Source organism: Dermacentor albipictus, chromosome 1 (assembly GCF_038994185.2).
Source record: "Dermacentor albipictus isolate Rhodes 1998 colony chromosome 1, USDA_Dalb.pri_finalv2, whole genome shotgun sequence".
In the NCBI taxonomy this organism is placed as follows: Eukaryota; Metazoa; Arthropoda; class Arachnida; order Ixodida; family Ixodidae; genus Dermacentor; species Dermacentor albipictus.
In genome coordinates, this window is record NC_091821.1 from 520,741,218 (window position 1) to 520,763,586 (window position 22,369).

A 22,369-nucleotide genomic window follows, 5' to 3' on the forward strand; every position below is an offset into this window, starting at 1 on the left:
CACTCTTCTGCTTTGCCTCTCCAGGTCATTGAGCATGCATTGCAATTGGTCCGCTGAGTTACCAAGCAAGGCAATATCATCAGCGAATCGCAAGTTACTAAGGTATTCTCCATTAACTCTTATCCCCAATTCTTCCCAATCCAGGTCTCTGAATACCTCCTGTAAACACACTGTGAATAGCATTGGAGAGATCGTATTTCCCTGCCTGACGCCTTTCTTTATTGGGATTTTGTTGCTTTCTTTATGGAGAACTACAGTGGCTGTGGAGCCGCTATAGATATCTCTCAGTATTTTTACATACGGCTCATCTACACCCTGATTCCGTAATGCCTCCATGACTGCTGAGGTTTCGACTAAATCAAACGCTTTCTCGTAATCAATGAAAGCTACATATGAGGGTTGGTTATATGCCGCAAATTTTTTTATCACCTGATTGATCGTGTGAATATGGTCTATTGTTGAGTAGCCTTTACGGAATCCTGCCTGGTCCTTGGTTCGCAGAAGTCTAAGGTTGGCAGAAGTCCAAGGTGTTCCTGATTCTATTTGCCAGTATACATGGTCGTCCTTAAATAGCAGCATTAGGTCCAGGAACTGTAGTTGGCAATTCTTTGAAGTTACCCAAGTGAAGCTAAGCTAAGTTAAGGTTTCAGTGCAAATAAAACCAGTTGTCAGTCAGCGCTTGTGATGTGGTTTTGCGTTTCTTTGTCTCCATCTCAGTGGTTCTGTGCCTTTTGAATAGCATTGTTGAAATCGCAATCATGTGAAATGGCCCCAATAAAAATTGCATTGCGACACATGCGACTGGAACGATTTTCGTCGCTCCAGTCACAACATGTGAAACAGGCTTTATTTATTCAAACTTGACATAGCTGTGATTACATGCGCTATGGGTTGAGGAGTACCACGGAACACCCATGTGTGGTTACATCCGGTGCTCGCCTTCAGCCCTAGCCACACGCAGAGTGTACCCTCAATGTATGGGGTCTCACACGTGCAGACAACAAAGTGCAAACAATCACAAAGACATTTATTGCATCTTTTATACACTAATGCCTGCTAGCCGAGTTGCTATCAACAACACATGCCGATGGGCACGCGACAAATCAAGGAAGACCAACTTCTGCGATCGGATGGCAAACGAATACGTTCGCACCATGTTGGACACAAATGCCTGGTCGCTTGTGTGTATGGTCATGCGAACGGTGGCACGTTCTAACGATCATGTTCGTCTATTGCAGTGTCCTGCTCCTAGGCCTCGCGAGACAGTCTCGCAGTAGCATGGATCGGCACAAGTGCAGAACGTCCGTGCCACTTGCCGACCCCAAGCCAAAGTTGCCCCACCGTTAGGCGGCGTTAGCAGCACAACCCTCAGTTCAACTCTTGTACTACTCTGCAACCACACGGACCACCGCCGTAAAGCCACGCGCCAAAGCCGGATTGCAAAAGACAGAAACCATGCAGGAAAAACAACATCAGGGGACGCGTGAGAGTCGCGCCTCCCCGCATCCCCCCAACCTTAAATCACTGCATATTACGACGAAACGTGTCACAGTGTCACAGGGTCTACCATCAATGCTTGCTTCATGAAGAGGAAGTACATCCAGAAGTGGCCACGCCGGCCAAATGTCCATGTGCTGTCTATAACATGCAAGCCGACATTGTCTCTGAGGTACACCACTGGCGTTTGCTGGTTACAGCAGCAGCTCTGCAGACTCGACAGCCCAACTTCAGATCAGCAGTCTGGAAAAAGCGACGCACTAGTCGGCACGACCGCGCACTGCTCGTGCCGATATGCCTTGCTGGCGAGAGTCACAGTAGCCATTCATGACTGCCGGCTGTTTTTACAGCCACTGAGGGTTGCGAGCCGGACACAGGCGGCCGCCAAAGTCGCTGCGCTGAGCTGGCTACATGCATCTCCATTGCTCAGAGTGGCTCGTTCGTAGTCCGGGCCAGCAGCGCAGACAATGTGCAGGTGACAGTAAACCAGGGGTGACTTCGCTCACACTGTGTACACTCAGCGCACTCAGCAAACACTAAAGTAGTACAAGGAAGAGGAAGTGCATTGCCCACGTGGTAGGATGTTCAATTTGGCTAGCTAAATTTAGGGCGGCTATTCAGATGTGAAGTTCACGTGAACAAAGCGTGTTTTCTTGAGTCAAATGAATAATTTCAATTCATGCGAGGGTAACTAGAATGAGGGGAAGCAAAGTGTGACACCTCAAACCACAGTCCACCAGGTTGTGTCTCTCCATATGTGACAGGCAGCTTTGTAAAGCCTTAGGCGTAATGAGTCGCTACCCTGACAGCAACCAGCATCCAAAAACACCCAAAAATGGGCACAACACAGGCAGCCGCGTGGAGACGTAAGCTCTGTGAGATGGTCCTACCCTGCTCGTAGCACACAGCATCCGAGTTGATAGTGCCCACCGTCCCAGACAGTGTCAGAGCATCCGGTGCCGGACCACAATACCAGAAAGCCTGTAGTGGCACCCACGGCCACCAATGCTCCCAGAGTCATGCCTTCTAGAGTCAAAGAGAGAGAAGAAGCTATTTACAAAGGAAACTCAAACCAACCAAGAGGTTTCCGTACTCACTTGCTTCAGGCTTGCCAATGATTCACGGGCGCTAAGCCTCGCTCTCCCAGGATGCAGACCAAGTGGCTCTCGTACCACTGAATGTTATTGAAAACACTTGCAAAAAGGCTTAGCATGTTGAAAAATTCAAACACACTACAGCAACCATTGTCTTGCTTAAGAAAGCACGGCGCCGACGCTTGCGATTAAAATACAAGCTATGCCTATGATGCAGTTCAAACAAAGGTCATCTCGAACCAAGCAAACTGTCAAAGCTTTTGTCAATGTCCCAAGAGGTCCACATTGGACAGCCAGATGTGGGGTCTGCTAGCAGAGTTGCTATCCACAAAACATGCCGATGGGTGCGCAATAAATCTAGGAAATCCGACTCACCACGACTGGATATAGAGCGAATATGTTCGCCCCATGCTGGACACTAACGCCTGGTCGTTCGCATGTATGGTCACGCGAATGGTGACGCGTTCGAACAATCATGTTCATCTATTCAGGTGTTCTGCTCCTATGCCTTGCGAGACGGTTTTGCAGAAGCATGGATTGGCACACACACGGGACGTCCACGCCACTTGCCGACTCCGAGCCAAAGAGCAACAGCCATCTCCCTTTTGCACCCAAGTGACCCTGCCATTAGGTGGCATTAGCAGCGCAACACTAGCGCCATCTCTCGTACTATTCTGCAACCACACCAACCTACCCTCTAAAGCCACGCCGCAAAGCCGGACTACAGAAGATGGGAGCCATGCGAAGAAAATAACATCAGGGGACGCATGATGAGAGTCGCGCATCCCCACAATATCTGTGCCAGTGACATGTTGTCAACATATTCAAACTATTGGCCTCGAGCTCCACCACTGGAAAAGCTGGCGCCACCGTCGGCGTGACGTGCAAGGAGGGATCACGTGGACATAGCGGCCGCGTCGGCTGCTTCGGGCGCGCCAAAGCGAGCTGAAAACGAGTTTAAATTCCCTCGTGCGCTGCGGTCCTCAATTAGTGGCGAAATTTTCCCGCTTCGAGTGTCTCCTTTACAACGCTTGAAAGCACTAAAATAGGTATTGGCGGCCTTTGAAGGCGCGCAACATGGTAGGCTACTGCTCGGTGCCACAGGGCCGGACGCACGTAACGGAGGCCGGTGTCAGCCTTATTCACACATAGCCGCAGGACAAGAAGCTGCGTGAAGCTTGGCTCGCGAAACTTAAAACCGGCAAACAGTCATCGGCTACAACAGACGCGAGGACGATTTCTGCTACGGCGCCCGGTCTGCGATGTTCCGAAAACTCGCACATGGACGCTCGCCCGAGTCCGCTGCCCGACTAATGTCATGACGATTTGGTCTATGAACTTGTCGATGCTATAGATACTGGCAAGTTCAGTGGACTGGAAAGGCAGCGGTAAGAAGCACATTTAAAAAAAAAAGCATGGCATATGGTCATGTTTGTGTTATGAATTAATGCACTGGATTACAAAAAAGGAGCAGCGGCAAATGGCACGCTGAGAACAACGATAAACATACAGTGCGACGCAACTCGAGAAATAGTATTGAAAGGTCAAAGAATTTAGAAGAAAAAAAAGATTGAATCGTCGCGACGGTAGGCGTCGAAGTCTCTACAATGAAATTATTTTTGAACAGCTCTGATAGCGCCCACGCAACAATGGTTGCTTGTATACTGTCAAATGCTCATATTCTGTAACCTAAAGCTCATGGCACGGTGCGAAAACGCGCGCGCGGAGAAAGCGACACAGTGCGCGGACAAGCATGCAGACGCGCAGTCGGTCGCTGCGAATCTGCGCGATCGCTGCATTGAGGCTTCGTTCTATTACACTCCATTTAGTTATACAAACACTATAAGAACATATTTCACATAGTTTGCTCCCAGCGTTTACCTACCTTTCACGCAAGAAGCCGGTTCGGGAGACTCCATCGCGGCGACCGCGCGCAGTGGCGTTCACTGTACGTGTTCGGTAAAGAGATAGCGTCTGTAAACGATTGTGTGCTTTCAGTTTGCCCAAGATTATTATTTAGGCAGTAAGAAACTTCTCTCGTTTCGAAAGTACTTACAGAAATGTCTGGGAGAGCTCGCGCATGGTGTTTTCAGTGAGCGCTGACAGCAAAACCTATGAGGAGCGCGCCATGTGATCCCTCATACTACGCCAGCGAGGCGCTTCCGATAGATGGCGACTCCGTAACTCCTCGCCGCCAATATACTCTAGCATGCATCTTTTGCCTTTCTGTCATTCCTCGGCATGTTATGCTTCTGCTTTGGGTATGCCAAAGTGCATGCAAATAATGACCTCACACTCACCATCCTGATATGCCACCTATTGTGAGCTGCTTGGCAGGTGAGGCCTTGGTGGCATCCTTGAGGAAGCTCACAGGCCAAGACTCGCCTTTGGAACCTGCAAGTTCCATTCCCTCACTTGGCAAACGTCCATCAAACCCTTCACCCGCCCATGGAGTATAAGTGAAAGCAATTTAAATGCCAACTGGTAGATCACAAACTGCAACACAGCACCAACCTTAAGATTCTAATGAAACCATTTCACTATGCATGCTCTGATTATCAATCAATGTGTGTGCTCACGGCCAAAATTTTGAACTGTGTAAAAGGCTTAGTTTTAGAATATGTATTAGATATACCGTGTGTTATTTTATGCAAACATTTTTTTCTAAAAGAAGCTGTCATATGTAGGCCCCTGCCATTTTTGCAGATAGGCTAGATAGCTAGATGGACAATAGCAGCAAGAAGAATTTCATCTTCACTAATTAACTAAAACATTGTTATGGCGCAACCAAGAGTGGAGCCAGTCAGAAGAAGACGATTTGATGTGTGGAGGTGAAATCGGTCTCAAAAGCCATCTTGTCTATGCATTGTTGCATCTCTTAAATATTGTAAATACAGTCAAGCCCACATATAATGGCCCCACTTCAGACAAACTTTCACTTAAAACAAACAAGAACCGTGCGACCGCCAAAATATACATTACTTCAACGAACGTCTTTGAGCCCTGCCAATCGGTTACAGCGAACAGACAGCGTAAACCCGATGCCGCAATGTGAGATGACGACAACCTCCGACCCCTTTGCATGCACTGTCTGTGTTCCCTAGTCTTCTTACAGGCAAACTATCCGTTTTGTGCCCCACTACCCTCTTCCCGCTGTCATGCTCTGCCTACGAGCGTTGGCGTGTGGCTTCCAAGGTTGCCCTCCCGCCCATCCTTGCAACTCTGCTCCCCTCTCCTCACTCTCTCTTGTGACTCCCTCGCTGTCTCATTAGGCACATTGCGGCACCGGCTTAAGTTTATAAGTTTCGTTTTCTGGCCGTTACCACAAAGCAGGCCTTTCCACATTAGTCTCCATACTTCACTTTCGTGCATTGTTCTAGTCGGGCCCGATTTGTATTCAGGATGGCGGATGGGAATGTCACGCCTGCAGTGGTCACGAAACGAAAAGCACTGGACATGGCCAAGAAGCGAGCAATTATGATGGAACTGTCTCAAAGTGCTAAAAACTGCGAGCTGGTGAAGAAGTACAATGTGTCGAAATCAACCATCTTAACAATCCTAAAGAGCAAGGAAAAGTTCAGCAGCTCTTATGTTGACTCGACAAACAAAAAGCGCCTGCGGAAGGCCACCTGTGCAGACGTAGAGGACGCGCTGCTCAAGTGGTTCGTCGATGTATGGGCTCGCAACACGCCAATAAATGAAGCAATGATGCTGAGCAAAGCCAAATACTTTGCGTTTCTGCTAGATTTTCTAGACTTCTGCCCAGGCAATGGATTCGATTCATCGATTCAAAGTGCGGCATGGGATTGTTTTTAAACCGATTGTCAGCAAGGCAGCTTCAGTATGTGATTAACACGTTGCCATTTGGCTTGTAAGAAACCAAGTCATTTTCGCAAGCTATGTGGAGCAGGACGTGTATACACAGACAAAATTGCGTTATTTTCTCAAATGCTGCTGGACAAGATGCACAGCATGAAAGGCGACTCATGTGCTGGCAGCAAGCACAGTAAAGTACATGTTACAGTACTTCTGAGCGCTAATATAGATGGCCGCGACCAGCGCGTGCCCTTTGTAATCTGAAAATCTAAGAAGCCATATTGCTTTTGCAGCTACGTACTCGTAAGCTACAGACATGGTATGGTATGGATGACGAGCAATTTATTCACACAGTGGCTAGACTAGTTTGACCACAACATGCAGAGGCCAGGCAGGCGTGAGCTGCTCGTATTTGACAACTGCTCAGTGCACCACATGTGAACCTATCCGACGGCAGACGGCAGTCACTCTACTCTTCCTGCCACCCAACACGACTTCGAAAGTGCAGCCACCTTGATTTGGGCATAATACGCACATTTAGGGCATCGTATATGCGCCGCATTGTGAAGCGCTTGCTGATTGCTGTTGACGACCTGGTCGCCAACTTGCTACTTCGAGTTTCACTGTATTCAGCCGTTGAAATAGTGAAAGCAGCCTGTGCGGAGATGACGTCTATTTGTGTGTGGAACTGTTTCCGTAAGGCCAACTTCGTCGACGCAGTGCCTGATGCCGAGCCTGATGCTTCCGAAATTGATAAGTCTGGCAGCGATTTGCTGCAGCGCGTCGTCTACTCCGACATGGGGGGCCATGACATTGGTTGGAATGATTTACTTCTGCTGATGAAGACCCCAATATTACAGAACCGTGCACGGACGAGGCCATCGTTTGTGAAGTGTGGGTGGAGAGCAACACGGAGGAATTGGATGACGATGAAACTTAGGAGCCAGCACCCATAAGTACACCTGTAGCAATGGGCTACATAGAGGGCCTGAGGCAACTTGTCTATGCTAAGGGCCTCGGCGAAGCGTACACCTTCGCTTTAAATAAACTGGAGACTGCCCTCATTGGATCTGCATTGCAGAAACAGACGAGCATCACAAACTTCTTTGCAAAGAAATAAATCTTGTGTTTTGACTATGGTCCACTTACTAGGAACTTCGGGATATGGCGAACAGACGTCGCATGATGCTAAGGTTCGTTATAAGCGGGCTTGACTGTTACATCTTCATATGCGACTTCCACAATGTAATAAACGGAGCTCCACAGTGGTTGTCACCTGTGACTGGACAAGATGGTGGACGAAACAGGACCTGAAATGGCGCGGCCTACATCAACACCTAAAACCCCGACGGTTGTGCTGGCTCAGCTGTGGGATCCAGGAAGGTTCTACAGCACTGACCACCTTGGCATGGAAGACTGGATTGCCACATATGAGCATGTAAGAGCCCACAACAAATGGGATCCAATGATTATGTTGGCTAACTTAGTTTTCTACTTACAAGGCATGATAAAGGTATGGTATGGCAACCACAACGAAGAGCTTAACGACTGTGATATGTGCAAACACAAGCTGAGGGACTTGTTCAGCCGTTCTGCCGGGTGGAAGAGTGCCACTAAGAAAGAACTAGTGACCTGCATCTAAACCTCCACAGAATCGTACATCTCTCACATCCAGGACTTGCTAGCTTTGTGGCGTAAGGCCGACAGTGATATGGCTGAGTCAGACAAGGTTGGGCATGTACTGAAAGAGATCGCTGGTGATGCCTTCAACCTGCTCATGTGCAAAAATTGTGAAACTGCACAGGACATCATAAAAGAGTGTCCATGCTTCGAACAGGCCAAGAGCCGCCGTATTGCAATGCCATTCAGACGTCTGCCGAACACGACTACATCATCCTCTTGTGACGAATGCCTTGGCATTTAAGTTAAGATCATCCTGAACTGTTAAAGGCTTGCTGTTAGGAAGCTGAACTGGAATGAGTATGTATTTCGTATCACATTTTAAGGTCGCACATCTCGAAAAAAGTGGTGCTAGTTATAGGATCGCTGCTAAGCCGACACGAATTCACTGCTCCTCAGCTTCAATTTTCAATTACGACATGTGCTTTGAAATTAATTTTTAAATAGTTAATCAGAATAGTTTAGCTAATTAGTGTTGAAAATTTTCTCACCACTAATGTCCGCCTATATAAGCACTAGCCTATGAGCAATAATAGCAGGGGCCTCGATACAAGCTTACTTAAAAAACTCAGTGACCTTTCACTCCCTGAAGAAGGATGACCAGCGAAGCTGTGTATGTGGGCCCCTTAATGCCAAACTGCACATCCACTGCGAGTCGGCCCGGTATTGCGCTATCTTCGGGATCGGGCCACATATGGGGCGTACTTAACGCCTGTGCCACCTCCGCCGCGGATAGGTCCAGCATTGCACTATTGGCCCACCTATGGGGAGTTTTGTGTCTACACACGGACACGATCCTGGGGGAACTGGCCCTTAAGAGCTTCGCTGTAAAAAAAATGCCGACCCTCAAAAAAAGAAAACATTTGGTGCAGTTGCTTCCCTGCAAAAACTTACATTTGAAATATAAGTGGATGCATCACAAAAAATTTCGAAGAATCGATGCAAACAAATGCCATTATTGTCATTTTCCAGAAATTGCACATAACCCGAAGTACTGAGGAATGCTGCAGCGCTTGGGCATGGGCTCCGAGAGTGCCCATGGCACACTGAACATTCAAAAGGTCATGTTCTGGGAATTGCATCATATCTGCTAACCAGCAGGTGTCTGCATCATCTGCTTAGGTGCCATATAAATGCTGTCAATAAGAAAACTTACAGCTTTAAAAAGATTACTTTGATAGTTCATACTACTCACTGATAACTGATTTAGTGTAAGTGAGATTTTGTTTCTGTTGGCCTTGCTGATACACTGCGCTGCTAAGACTAGGGATGCTGTGGTATTCAGCAAGGAGCAGGAACTGTTGCTGGTCTAGTTATGGTCCACATAATATGTATTGCTGTGTTTTCATGAATGCAATGCATCTACTAGTTAAGCCATGTTCGCAAAATTACTAGAAATGTCTATACTGTGGGAATTTCTTGTGTACACAGGTTTTCTGCTTACCTGGCTTCATTCTTCGGTATCTGCAAAGAAAGGAAGAGCACTATAAATGAAGTGCATGGTTACCACAATCACTTTCACATGCTGAAAGCAAGCAACGACACACAAATATGCTGACTGCAGTCAAGCAAGCATACTATGCTTTAGAGTGACAGTCAAATCATTTGTGTTATATACAAGTAATAAATTTCTCCTTGCCCGAGCACCACGCAATCTTTAATGCACCAGTAGCAGAGAAAAGCACCAAGTTCTACCATGTGGCTGTAGGGCATTGGCGGCCCCACAGAAAGATGTCCTCGCAGAACATGTGGCCCTGAGCATTGCCAGTTACTTCCTGGCAGGGCAGTATTGCTGTGTTGCCAGGAAAGCTTTCTCTTGCCGCAACATGCAGGTAGTTGCTTCCGACACCAGCACTGCACTCCAGTTCTAGAACATTGCCACCCATTTGCCAAATGTACAAAACTCCTCCCACAGAAAGCTGTTTACGCACCATGCCTTTCTTTCCAGTTCATGAAAATGGTGTAAGCATGGAATTTGGTGGATGTTAGAAAAGCTAGCTAGTACAGGTTTGCAAGCAAGTGGGGTGAACACTAGATTGTTAAAAAAATATATGGGCAATGCAGCACTGACCTCCGTCTAAGGCATGTTGTGGTATGTGCACTAATCCTAATTTGACCCACTTTATTTTAGCCGTATTTAAATGTTTCATGAGGCACCTATGGATATTAAACAATTGTTTTAATTGGAACATCACATATTCCAAACAAACACTACCCATCCCATCTAGGTAACATTCACGGAAGTTGACTGAAATAAAGCCCAAGAAAACGGAATGCTTAAAAACTAGGTACAAATGCAAATATGGTACAAGAGCATACTACATGAGCATGGCCCAAGTGCCCTCTCGAGCTTGTCTGTTTTTTGTGCAGCATCTTTTTCCCAAGCATTATGAACCAACTCATCCAACCAGTTTTACTGGACATGGTACAAATAGTCATGCCACAAGACTGAAAAACAAGAAGCAGTGCACATCAGCATCTCACACATATAAACTGATAATTCGATCTTTTTACTGTACAGGCTCAAAGCAAAGGCACACAAGGTGCCTCTTGTCTTTTTTGTGTACATGGCATGCTTCAAAAATTGTGTGCCTGCTGGTCTCTTTTACCTTTTAAAATCTTCACACCATAACTAGAATCGGGAACCAGCCACTTTTCTTACACTGCAGTACTGGACTGCTGCCCACTCCCTATTTTCAGGTTGAATGCCCCCCTTACAGTTTCTCTCAATGAGTCATCAAAAGTTTGTTTTCTTATAAATGGGCATTATTTTGCTAAGGATCTACAGCATCACATTGACATCACATGGTCAACCTTGGTGCAGTTCTTGGATTAAAAGATAACAGGACAAAAACAAACTTGGCTGCTGTGGATATTAGTAAAAAACCTCCAGATATTCGATGGCACAGAAGCATGGAGACAACATAAAAGTAGCAGACAAGCTAATGATAATGTGGGGTCTAAACTTAATTTAGGGAAGGGGCAGTAGTTGTGCCTAATAATCAAAGAAGCTACTCTCCTATTTTAGAGGGACTGCTCTTAGCGTGAAATGGGGAAGAGAAGAAGACCAGTGGCATTCAGACCTACACTGGTGCTGCAATAAAGTTCAGCAGTGGCCCTACAGAAGTGCCAGACCCCTTTTGACAGCATTTATGCCCACCTGACACACCTACATACCGGAATCTACACAAGAACCGGTAGTTTTTATGAATCTACAACACCTTTGTAAATAATAGAGGTGAAACACATTTACCCTAGTTAAGAGTCAAACAAATAAGGTTAATAACTTTATTGTGAATCCACAACACTGTAACCACAATAACCACACTGTGAAAGAAGGCAGTAAGTTTACATAACCTGTTAAATGTGAATGTAATTGAAAAGCAGTTCTTGCACGGAAAATTCCAAATGAAATTACAAGGCATCAAATGAATAAAAAGCCAAATGTCCACAACATAATTTCAAATGGCCGAACTATCTCCGAAGTAGACTTGGATAACACTTTCAATTATACACCATGCTACCTGCAGCTCTTGGGTGTTCTGACAAAAGATTGATATTTCCAACTCCAACTGACATTTCTAACTCCAACTAGTTTAGCTGAAATGACTGATGCCTCAGAATCGCTAGAAAATAGAAACTGCTGTGATGCTGATTGTTCGCAAAGTCTTGGACATTATATTAGAGCATGTTTTTAATCTTGTTTTCTGGGGGGAAAGTTCCCCAAGAAAAAGTAACTTTTCACATAAGGGTAACGGTGCAGATGAACATTCAAACTACATACCGATATCCATACTGCTAGTGTTTTCAAAAACTTTGCAAAAACTAGTACAAAAAACACTGCACACTTGTGTGACCCTACAGAATCACAACCCGATTTCCAGCAAAGCTGTTTCTTTCGAGCAGTTGCAGTAAAAATATCAGTTGCTTGTAATTAAATCACACATTTTAAAACATTGCCCTTCTTATGACTGGTCCATTTGAATCAGCATATAATTCATTCGGGCTCATGGTAAAAAAATTTTACGAGTGCAGTAATTCATCCACATGCATTTTACTTTGCGATAATATTGGTCATAATAGTCCCCTGATTTTCACTATATGTGACTTCGTTGCAGTTTACAGGTCCTCCAAAGCAGCATGTTAAATTCTGCATTCCTAATCAAAGTTATAACCCTCCAGATACCCTGCATACGTAATTTACTGCTGAAGCCTGTCATTTGTCCATACACTTTAAAATTTGTTTATGCATTATCTATAACTTGCCTCTACTTATGAACAAATATAAACAGTGTAGCTGAGGACACTGTAGAAGCTTACTTCGAACCTCTTTTAATGGAAAAATAAGTGAAAATGAAAAAGGAGAGTTAAATAATTATTTGCAAAACTTCTAATCTGGCCAGGAAAGTTTGTTTCACCACACATTGCACTAAACATGACCACCTTGGCAGTAAACATAATACTGTATGAAATACTAGAGTTATCTCAGGTTATGGGAAGCATGGCTGATAACAGCAATATGACACTTTCGAATGCTTGCTAAAATTTTCAGTAAAGGCAGTATTTATCTCACATGTATTTAACTTCACAAAGGTTTGCCATAGCCTTTCTCCATTTTAACTAAATTTCATTTTGGTAGCGTTTGAGGGTTTAAGGGAAATGGGCTAAATTCTGTGCGCTCTTAAAGCACTTATAACACCTTGGAGCACTGGCATACTTAATTTATTGCAAAAGACATAATAAATCTAACCAATTTGAACTCTTCCTACAGATTACCCATTACCTGGCCCTTACTTTCACAAATCTGAAACAAAGTATCGCCTATAGTTCCCCAAGAACAGTGGGCAAACACCAATTAACACATGAAAATACAGCAAACATTAGAGTTCATTATTTTTGTAATGTTCCTAATTAAGCCAGTGATGTTAGAATTTCAGAACACATCCAGAATCAGAATCAATTTTATTCAAGACAAAAATGGGGATATTTACATGATAAGTATATACAGAAGGAGGTCCTGTAGTTAGAAACCGAAATGGGACCTCCCGTCCATGATGACTAGAATTAATAAAACAACAATGGCAACATGTGAAATTTCTGATAATAAAGGTTTTAGGAGCGAAGACATAAATGAGCAGAAAAGCAACAGATGAATGTATTAAGCAATAACAAGGCTTTGGATTAGACAACAAAAGGTGAAACTACAAAAAATAGCTTAAGAAGAAAAAATAAGACGTAAAAAAAAATGCGAGAGACATATACAGAAACAAAGTGGAAGGTAAAAATACAACACATAGTACACTCAAATTGGAAAGTCGGAGGAAGCTAAAAGAAAATACTTAAGTTCTTACGAAACCTGTGAGCTTTGAACAATTTTAAAAGGAATGGTAATGTGTTCCACAAAGATAAAGCTGAAAAGTGTAGTGACTGCTTACTATAGTTGGTGCGAACGATGGGTAAAATGAAGTTCATATTATTACGATATGCTCAAGCGATGCTCATAAAACGAGCCGCCGCGAGAATGACGACGAAGTTGGTCGGTGCGCTTGGCGCGAGCGAGTGTCAGCCTGGCTGCCTGGCTCCAGTGTAAATAGCCTGTAAATAGCCTCTTCTGTCTGTGTCTTTCCACACGCAACATTCTGGTGGAGGTCAGTGATCCCCGTCCTGACCATGGAACTCCAAAGTAGTCGGCACACCGAGCTTGTCGCCATGCCTCCCGGTGACGAGCCCGCCTCTGCAACTGCTTCGGCTTGTCCGACTGCTCCAATCGTCACGGTTGCCCCACATCGTGACCCAGGTGTGTTCTCTGCCCTGGAGGGACAGGATGTCGACGACTGCATCAAACTCTATGAACACGCCAGTGCTAATAACAGGTGGGACCCAACGATCATGCTCGCCAATGTCATCTTTGATCTCGGCGGCACCCCACGCGTGTGGCACCAAACGCATGACGACGAGATAACCAGTTGGGACAATTTCAAAGAGAAGCTACGGGAACTATTCGGTGACCCCATTGGGCGCAAGGCTGCCGCAAGAAAGGCTCTTGCGTCTCGTGTACAGTCATCTACGGAGCCGTACGTTTCCTACATCCTCGACGTCTTAGCTCTATGCCGCAAAGCTGACGACGGTATGTCCGCAGCCGATAAAGTGTCACATATTCTAAAAGGCATCACCAACGACGCTTTCAATTTGCTTGTTTTCGGCAACGTCTCGACTATCGACGCCATCATCAAAGAATGCCGTCGCCTTGAGCAAGCTAAGAGCCGCCGTATTACACACCACATCACATGGCTACCCATCACTGCTGCTACGTCGACATGTGAGGGTCGATCACGTCAGACCACCACCTGTGACGACGTCACCAGTATTGTTCGCCGCGAACTCGACGCCACCTGTTCGCCAGCTTTCTCCACAACGCCTCCCGATCCGCCAGCAACCACCATTGCGATGATCCAGGCCGTCGTACGACAGGAATTTCAGAACATGGGTCTGAACTCTGTGTGTTCCACGTCTCAACCCAGCGTTTCCCAGTTCTCTAGCGGCCCTCCTCGTCCTCGGCAGTCCTTTTCCGCCACATCTCGCCGCAACCCGTCCGACTGGCGTACCCCTGATGACCAGACGATCTGCTTCCACTGGTGTCGCATTGGCCACGTCGCTCGTCACTGCCGCAACCGATGGCCACCAACTCCTCGAACATACACCACCGCTTATTCCCACACCTTTGGACCTTCCGTTCCCTATACCAGCCGCCATGAATCCACTGCCACTGATGCTCCTGCTCTGAACCTTCGGTACAGCCGCTCGCCCTCACCTCGATGCCATCAGTCTCGTTCGCGCCAACCCCATCGCTTCTCTTCGCCGCCTATTGCCTCCCGGATCCAGCCGGAAAACTAGGCTTTGCAGCTTCTGGAGGTGAAGCTGCATTATCGACCCTGTCCTCAAATCCTCTGCTCACGTTACCCACGAACCGAAACCTTCTTGACGTTCACGTTGACTACTATCCTGTCACGGCACTCATCTATACAGGAGCACATCTTTCAATTATGAGTGCTGCCTTCCGACGACGGCTCAAAAAGCTCCTCACCCCAGTGTCGGCCCACGTCGTACGCGTTGCGGATGGCGGTACTGCGCCTATCATCGGCATGTGTACGGCACGCGTCAGCATCGCCGGCCGCCACACTCCTGTCCTCTTCACCGTCATTGCTCATTGCCCCCACGACCTCATTCTCGGCCTCGATTTTCTCTCCGCACATTCTGCTCTTATTGACTGCTCTTCCGGTACCCTTCGCCTTGAGTTGCCGATGCTCGCAGAACCTTCTGACGCATCCCACTGCCGCTTACGTCCCACCGGTTTTCTTCGCCTGCAGCCAAAACCAATAGCCTACACTGAACTGTTGTCTTTCCCACCAGTTCCTGATGGCGAGTACCTCGTCACTCCTCTGCCTGACATTCCAATAAGGTATGACGTTACAGTGCCTCACAGTATACTTATTATTACTGGGAGCCGCACTCGAATGCCTGTCTGTAACTTTGGATTGACAAAGCAAATTCTACCGCAAGGTATTTGCCTTGCCACCGTTGATTGTCTCGGCGACCAATACGTGGCAGCGTTATCGACTGATGATTCTCGCGAGCTTAGCAGGCGCCTCGCGCGAGCCTCGGGTGCCGATCCCAGTACAAAGAAAATGGTTGCGACGGACCTGTCCTCGGCGCAGGCTGAAGAGCTTTGCCAAGTATTATCGTCGTACCGAGATATTTTCGACATCGACGATCGCCCTTTAGGCCAGACGCTCGCGGTCAAGCATCGTATTCTTACTGGCGATGCTACACCTATTCACCGACGACCCTATCGAGTTTCAGCGTCAGAACGCCGAGTAATTCAAAATGAAGTCAACAAAATGCTCGATAAAAATATCATTGAGCCTTCATCGAGTCCCTCGGCGTCACCTGTGGTGTTGATTAAGAAGAAGGACGGCACGTGGCGCTTCTGTGTAGACTACCATCATCTGAACAACATTACTAAGACGGACGTCTACCCGCTCCCACGTATAAACGACGCCCTTGACTGCCCGCACGGTTCCAGCTATTTCTCGTCTATTGATCTTCGTTCAGGATAATGGCAGATTGCTGTTGACAATATGGACCGAGAAAAAAACCACGTTCATCACACCTGACGGCCTATACCAATTTAAGGTAATGCCGTTTGGATTATGCAACGCCCCTGCCACCTTCGAGCGTATGATGGACTCCTTGCTCCAAGGTTTCAAATGGTCCATATGCCTCTGCTACCTCGACGACGTCATCGTCTTCTCGCCAACGTTCGACACTCACCTTGAACGTCTCATAACTATACTTGATGTATTTCGAAAGGCGAAGCTGCAACTTAACTCGTCGAAATGTCGTTCCGGCCGCCGCCAAATTGCTGTTCTGGGCCACCACGTTGACGCTTTCGGAGTACAGCCTGATCCTGACAAAACTCGCGCTGTCCGAGAGTTTCCGGTTCCGAAGACAGCCGCAGACGTTCGAAGTTTTGTAGGGCTATGCTCGTACTTTCGTCGTTTTATTCAAGATTTTGCGGCAATTGCTAGACCCCTCACTAATCTTTTGAAGAAAGGCAAGGCGTACAATTCTCGTGGGGTACTGCAGAAGCCGCCGCCTTCTCTCGTCTCGTTACTCTTCTCTCCTCACCACCCATTCTCTCCCACTTCGACCCTGATGCCCCTACAGAATTGTGTACAGATGCCAGTGGCTATGGCGTAGGTGCCGTCTTAGCCCAGCATCAGCGTGGCCAGGATCGCGTAATTGCTTATGCGAGCCGCCTCCTCACACCATCGAAGTGCAACTATTCCATTACGGAATGAGAATGCCTTTCTGTCGTCCGGGTGGTTGCGAAGTTCCATCCTTACCTTTACGGTCGCCCTTTTTTCGTAGTCACTGACCATCATGCTCTCTGCTGGCTCTCTTCGCCAAAAGATCCTACAGGTCGGCTGGGTCGATGGGCTTTGAGGCTACAAGAATTTTCATATTCCGTGGTGTACAAGAGTGGCCGCCTGCACCAAGACGCTGACAGCTTGTCGCGTTACGCTGTTGACGACTCTGACTCCTCTACTATTGCCAGTGCTTCTTGCGTATTCTCTGCATCACAGCTGCTTCATTTCGCCGACGAGCAATGCCGTGATGCCTACATCAGAGCACTCATCGACCATTTTGAGCACTCTCCGGCCAATGCTACTCTACGCTTCTTCGTCCTCCGCGACGGTACTCTGTACCGTCGTAACCTTCATCCGGACGGCTCTGAGATCCTACTTGTAATACCTAAACACCTCCACTCTACCGTTATAGAAGAGCTCCACGACGCACCAACGGCAGGACATCTCGACGTATCTCGAACCTATGACCGTGTATGTCACCGTTTTTTCTGGCCTGGTCTTGCCCGTTCCGTACGATGTTACGTCGCCGCTTGTGAAGTTTGCCAACGACGCAAGAAGCCTTCCCAGCTCCCCGCTGGTTACCTGCAGCCGCTCGACATTCCTGCAGAGCCCTTTCATCGTGTCGGCTTAGACCTTCTCGGCCCATTTCCGGAATCTACACCAGGAAACAAGTGGGTTGCAGTCGCGGTGGACTACGCGACCCGCTATGTCATAACCCGTGCTCTTCCGACCAGTTGCGCAACTGATGTTGCGGACTTCCTCCTACATATTATTTTGATGCATGGTGCTCCGCGTCAATTGCTAACAGACCGTGGCCGTACATTTTTGGCCAAAGTCATCGACGACATCATGCGTGCCTGCTCAATACGGCACAAATTTAACACCTCCTACCACCCCCAAACGAACGGCCTCACTGAGCGCTTGAACCGCACCCTTACAGACATGCTATCCAAATACGTTTTTGACGACCACCGTGACTGGGACCTGGCTCTACCTTACATTACCTTTGCACGCGCCTTAGATATTTAACAGCACCGTGACGGTGCTTTTGCCGCCGGGGGGTAGTATTACGATATGCTCAAGCGATGCTCAAGAAACGAGCCGCCACGAGAACGACGACGAAGTTGGTCGGTGCGCTTGGCGCGAGCGAGTGTCAGCCTGGCTGCCTGGCTCCAGTGTAAATAGCCTGTAAATAGACTCTTCTGTCGGTGTCTTTCCACACGCAACAATATTATTACAATATCATCGAGCGATGCTCAAGGGATGAGCCTCCGCGAGAACGACGACGAAGTGGGTCTGTGCCCTTGGCACGAGTGAATGTTGGTCTGGCGCTCTGGCTCCAGTCTAGTGTAAATAGCCTGTAAATAGCCCCTTTCATCTGTGTCTTTCTACACGTAACATTCTGGTGGAGGTGTGGGGTATAAGTGGCAGCGTATGTGCGAGGAGGCGGTGGCCATCGGTTGCGGCAGTGACGAGCGACGTGGCCGATGCAACAGCAGTGGAAGCAGATTGGTCTGTCATCAGGGGTACGCCAGTCGGACGGGTTGCGGCGAGATGTGGCGGAAAAGGACTGCCGAGGACGAGGAGGGCCGCTAGAGAACTGGGAAACGCTGGGTTGAGACGTGGAACACACAGAGTTCAGACCCATGTTCTGAAATTCCTCTCTGACAACGGCCTGAATCATGGCAATCGTGGTTGCTGGCGGATCGGGAGGCATCGCGGAGAAAGGTGGCGAACAGGCGGCCTCAAGTTCGTGGCGAACAATATGGGTGATGTCGTCACAAATGATGGCCTGACGTGGTCGACCCTCACATGTCGACGTAGCAGCGGTGTTGGTAGCCGCATGATGTGGTATGTGACACGGCGGCTCTTAGCTTGTTCAAGGCGACGGCATTTTTTAATGATGTTGTCGACTGTCGAGACGTTGCCGAAAACAAGCAAACTGAAAGCGTCGTCGGCGATGCCTTTTAGAACATGTGACACTTTATCTGATTCAGACATAGCATTGTCAGCTTTGCGGCTTAGAGCCAAGAATTCAAAGATGTATGAAACGTATGGCTCTGTAGACGTCTGAACATGAGATGCGGGAGCCTTTCTCGCGGCAACCTTGCACCAATGGGGTCGCCGAACTGTTCCTGTAGCTTTTCTTTGAAAGTGTCCCAACTGCTTATCTTGTCATCATGCGTCTTGTACCATACGCGTGGGGTGCCGCCAAAATAAAAGATGACATTGGCGAGCATAGTGGTTGGGTCCCACCAGTTATTAGCGCTGGCATGTTCATACAGCTTGGTCCATTCGTCAATGTCCTGTCCCTCCACGCCAGAGAACACACCAGGGTCGCGATGTTGGGCAACCGTGACAATTGGAGCAGTCGGACCAGCCGAAGCCGTTGCACAGGCGGGCTCGTCACCGGGAGGCATGCTGACAAGCTCGATGTACCGACCACTAAGGAGTTCCGTGGCGAGGACGGGGATTGCTGACCTCCACCAGAATGTTACGTGTAGAAAGAAACAGACGAAAGAGGTTATTTACAGGCTATTTGGTCACCATCGCATAAAATTGGCCTTTGTGAAAAACTGCTTTCCTGCTACATGGGCCCATATCGCGTGCTTCGCCAAGTGACTGATGTCCCCTATGAAATCGTTCCAGCCACGCCTACTACGTCCTCTGCTGTGACAACCAGTGACAATGTCCACGTCGCTGGACTCAAACCCTACAACTGTCCACGCCCCTTGGATATTTAACAGCACCGTGACGGCGCTTGCCGCCGGGGTATAGTATTACGATATCATTGAGCGATGCTCAAGGGACGAGCCTCCGCAAGAACGACGACGAAGTGGGTCTGTGCCCTTGGCACAAGTGAATGTCGGCCTGACGCTCCAGGTCCAGTCCAGTGTAAATAGCCTCTTTCGTCTGTGTCTTTCTACACGTAACAATATTTCCTGCAAATCTAGTATTATTTACATTAGTAAGGGATGTCTTTGGTATGATGGTTACTGGAATATTATTGTTTAATGCCTTAAAAATAAATATGGCCAGGTTATATTTAACAAGATCAGTCACATTCAAAATATTATGTGCATGTAACAGCTGATTTGCGCTAATGCTATGAGGTGAAAATGTTATTAGTCGAATAGCTCGATTCTGAATGACTTGCAACGAAGTTAGGTGACAGTTATAAGTGTTTCCTCATGATTCAATGTTATAGTTGCAGATGGCAGATGCAGTGCTGGCAGATCTTATGCAGCAGGAGATAAATACGGCAAAAAATTATTGGATTGGAAAGATGAAACCATGTAAACGGTGGAACAAGAAAATAAAGCAAGCTATACAGAAGAGCATAAGCAAGCATCAAGGTATCATCAAGAAGCCAAAAAGTTGTTATTACACAAAGAAGAGTTGCTCCTTAGATGGAAGAAATACACAGAACGAAAATGGCGACGAATGAGCTCGTGCAAGAGAAAATTAAATGCACAAGTGAACATTGGGAGCACAACATTCACAAAAGAAATAACATTTATAAAAGAAAAAGGCACACCAAAAAGATTTTGGAACCATCTAAGAGCAGTTGGAGCACCAACTCAAAATTCACAAATGGCTACGAGGGATTAAGATGGTAACATCTTCGAAGGAGATGATGCGCTATGGTACATCACAGACACTGTTAGGGCTGCAGTGCAGCACCTTCCACCAAATGTACGGGGATTTATTATAAGACACTAGACACACTCGAGGTAGCACCATAAGTATGCGAACGCCGATTGTTCGAAACAATCAGCGTGCTGAGGAAGATACATAGAATCAACCGAGTACAAATTGCATGGGGAGGCTGAAAATGTAAAGAAGTGGTGGAAATTCACCAAGGACTGAAACAAGGATGTCCTCTGTTTCCATTGTTGCTCACGCCTTATGTTAAGGGCATACATAGAAAGATGACTGGAGAACAGTGAATTAGGGTTTGATTTATGCTACACGTGTAATGGAGAAACTGGTGCAGCAGAAGGTACCCAAACTGATGTATGTGGACGACATAGTGCTACTAGTGGATAATTCAAGATATTTACAGACACTTTCTAATATCTGTGATAACCCAGCAACAAATCTAGGTCCTAAATTTAGCACAGACAAATCGGTAATTAGGATCTCTAATGAATAGATGAGTAATTATGTGTTGTCAATTCAAGAGCAAGTCATACCCATAATGAAGTAATATAAATACCTTGGCATATACATAAATGAAGAAAAGACTTACTCAAGCGCCTCCCAAGATAATCTAAAAGTAAAGGGGAAGTGAAATGCAGCAATAATGAAACATAGAGCACTTTGGGGCCACAATAACTATTGTTACAGGGAAGTTGGGAGTATAGAAAGACTCTATTTACAATATATATACAAGATGAGTTAGAGTAGTTAAGATGGCTGACCAACAACAACACGGAGCAGCCAGCGTCTCGCGATCTTCTTCCTTTCTCTTCTTTCATCTTCCGTAACGGGACCCCCAGGTGGTGAAGCGCCATCTCGGTGCATGGTAGGCGAAGAATTGCGAGCAAAGTAAGGCTTCAGCTGCGAAACGTGCACGACATTCACAGCCGTCGGACTTAGGATTCATCAAACTGTAGCCACCGTCGTCGGTCACATGCCACCGTCAACCACACAGAGCACTCGGGCAGCTGCTGTGGTGAGGACCTTCTTTTAAACGTCTATGTAGGCTGGCACTCATCACAGATACGTGGGCTCCAGTGTCGACAAGTGCTTGGACAGGTACGCCATCTATTTTAATGTCAATTACACTTCTCTTTGTGGGCAGAGAGAGAGGATTTGCCACAGTAGTAGGCAATGCAGCACCACCTCCGAGGGCTGCATTTCTTAGATTTCCGAAAGGGTGCGGCGAAAAGCCACAGGGGATGAAAGGTGATGTGGCTGCAGCAAACGGAAAGATGGGCGACATGTTTGCGGTGAATGAGACTGGTGTTTGCACAGAGATGGTGAGCGACTGCACATGTTCCTAGCAGAGTTGTCAGTGCTGTTAGACTTGGCAGTGGGCGAAACATTGCGGGCATTTCCATCAAAATGGCTCAGGTTGGTCGGCGTGTGAGGTGCTGAGGGCCACGAGTTGCGACAGTATTGGGCGACATGACCAATGCGGCGAAAGGTGAAACATATTGACGCGTGTACTTATCTTTATCGGGCAACCACGTTTCGCCGCCTAACAATTGTAATCACACGGCGCGGGACACGCCTGCATGTATCCGAAGTTTCTGGAAAGTTATCGGTACTTCTATCCAGCTGTCTGTTGTCGTCGAACGTTGTGTTATCTGATTTCATCGCGTGACACAAATGATGTGGAACTTT

General features: G+C 47.2%; 1 protein-coding gene across 6 annotated transcripts in view; it reads right to left on the reverse strand.

Moving 5' to 3' along the window:
- The window catches only part of LOC139054902 (FUN14 domain-containing protein 1-like), a 218,208-nt gene that overhangs the window by 174,604 nt on the left and 21,235 nt on the right, over positions 1-22,369 (reverse strand). For all 6 annotated transcript variants that reach the window (XM_070532632.1, XM_070532636.1, XM_070532631.1 and 3 more), the window contains 2 exons: positions 9,532-9,551; positions 4,892-4,985 (listed from right to left, as the gene is read on the reverse strand). In XM_070532632.1, the coding sequence (XP_070388733.1) occupies positions 4,892-4,985; positions 9,532-9,551 (114 nt within the window). The remainder of the gene's footprint in view (positions 1-4,891; positions 4,986-9,531; positions 9,552-22,369) is intronic.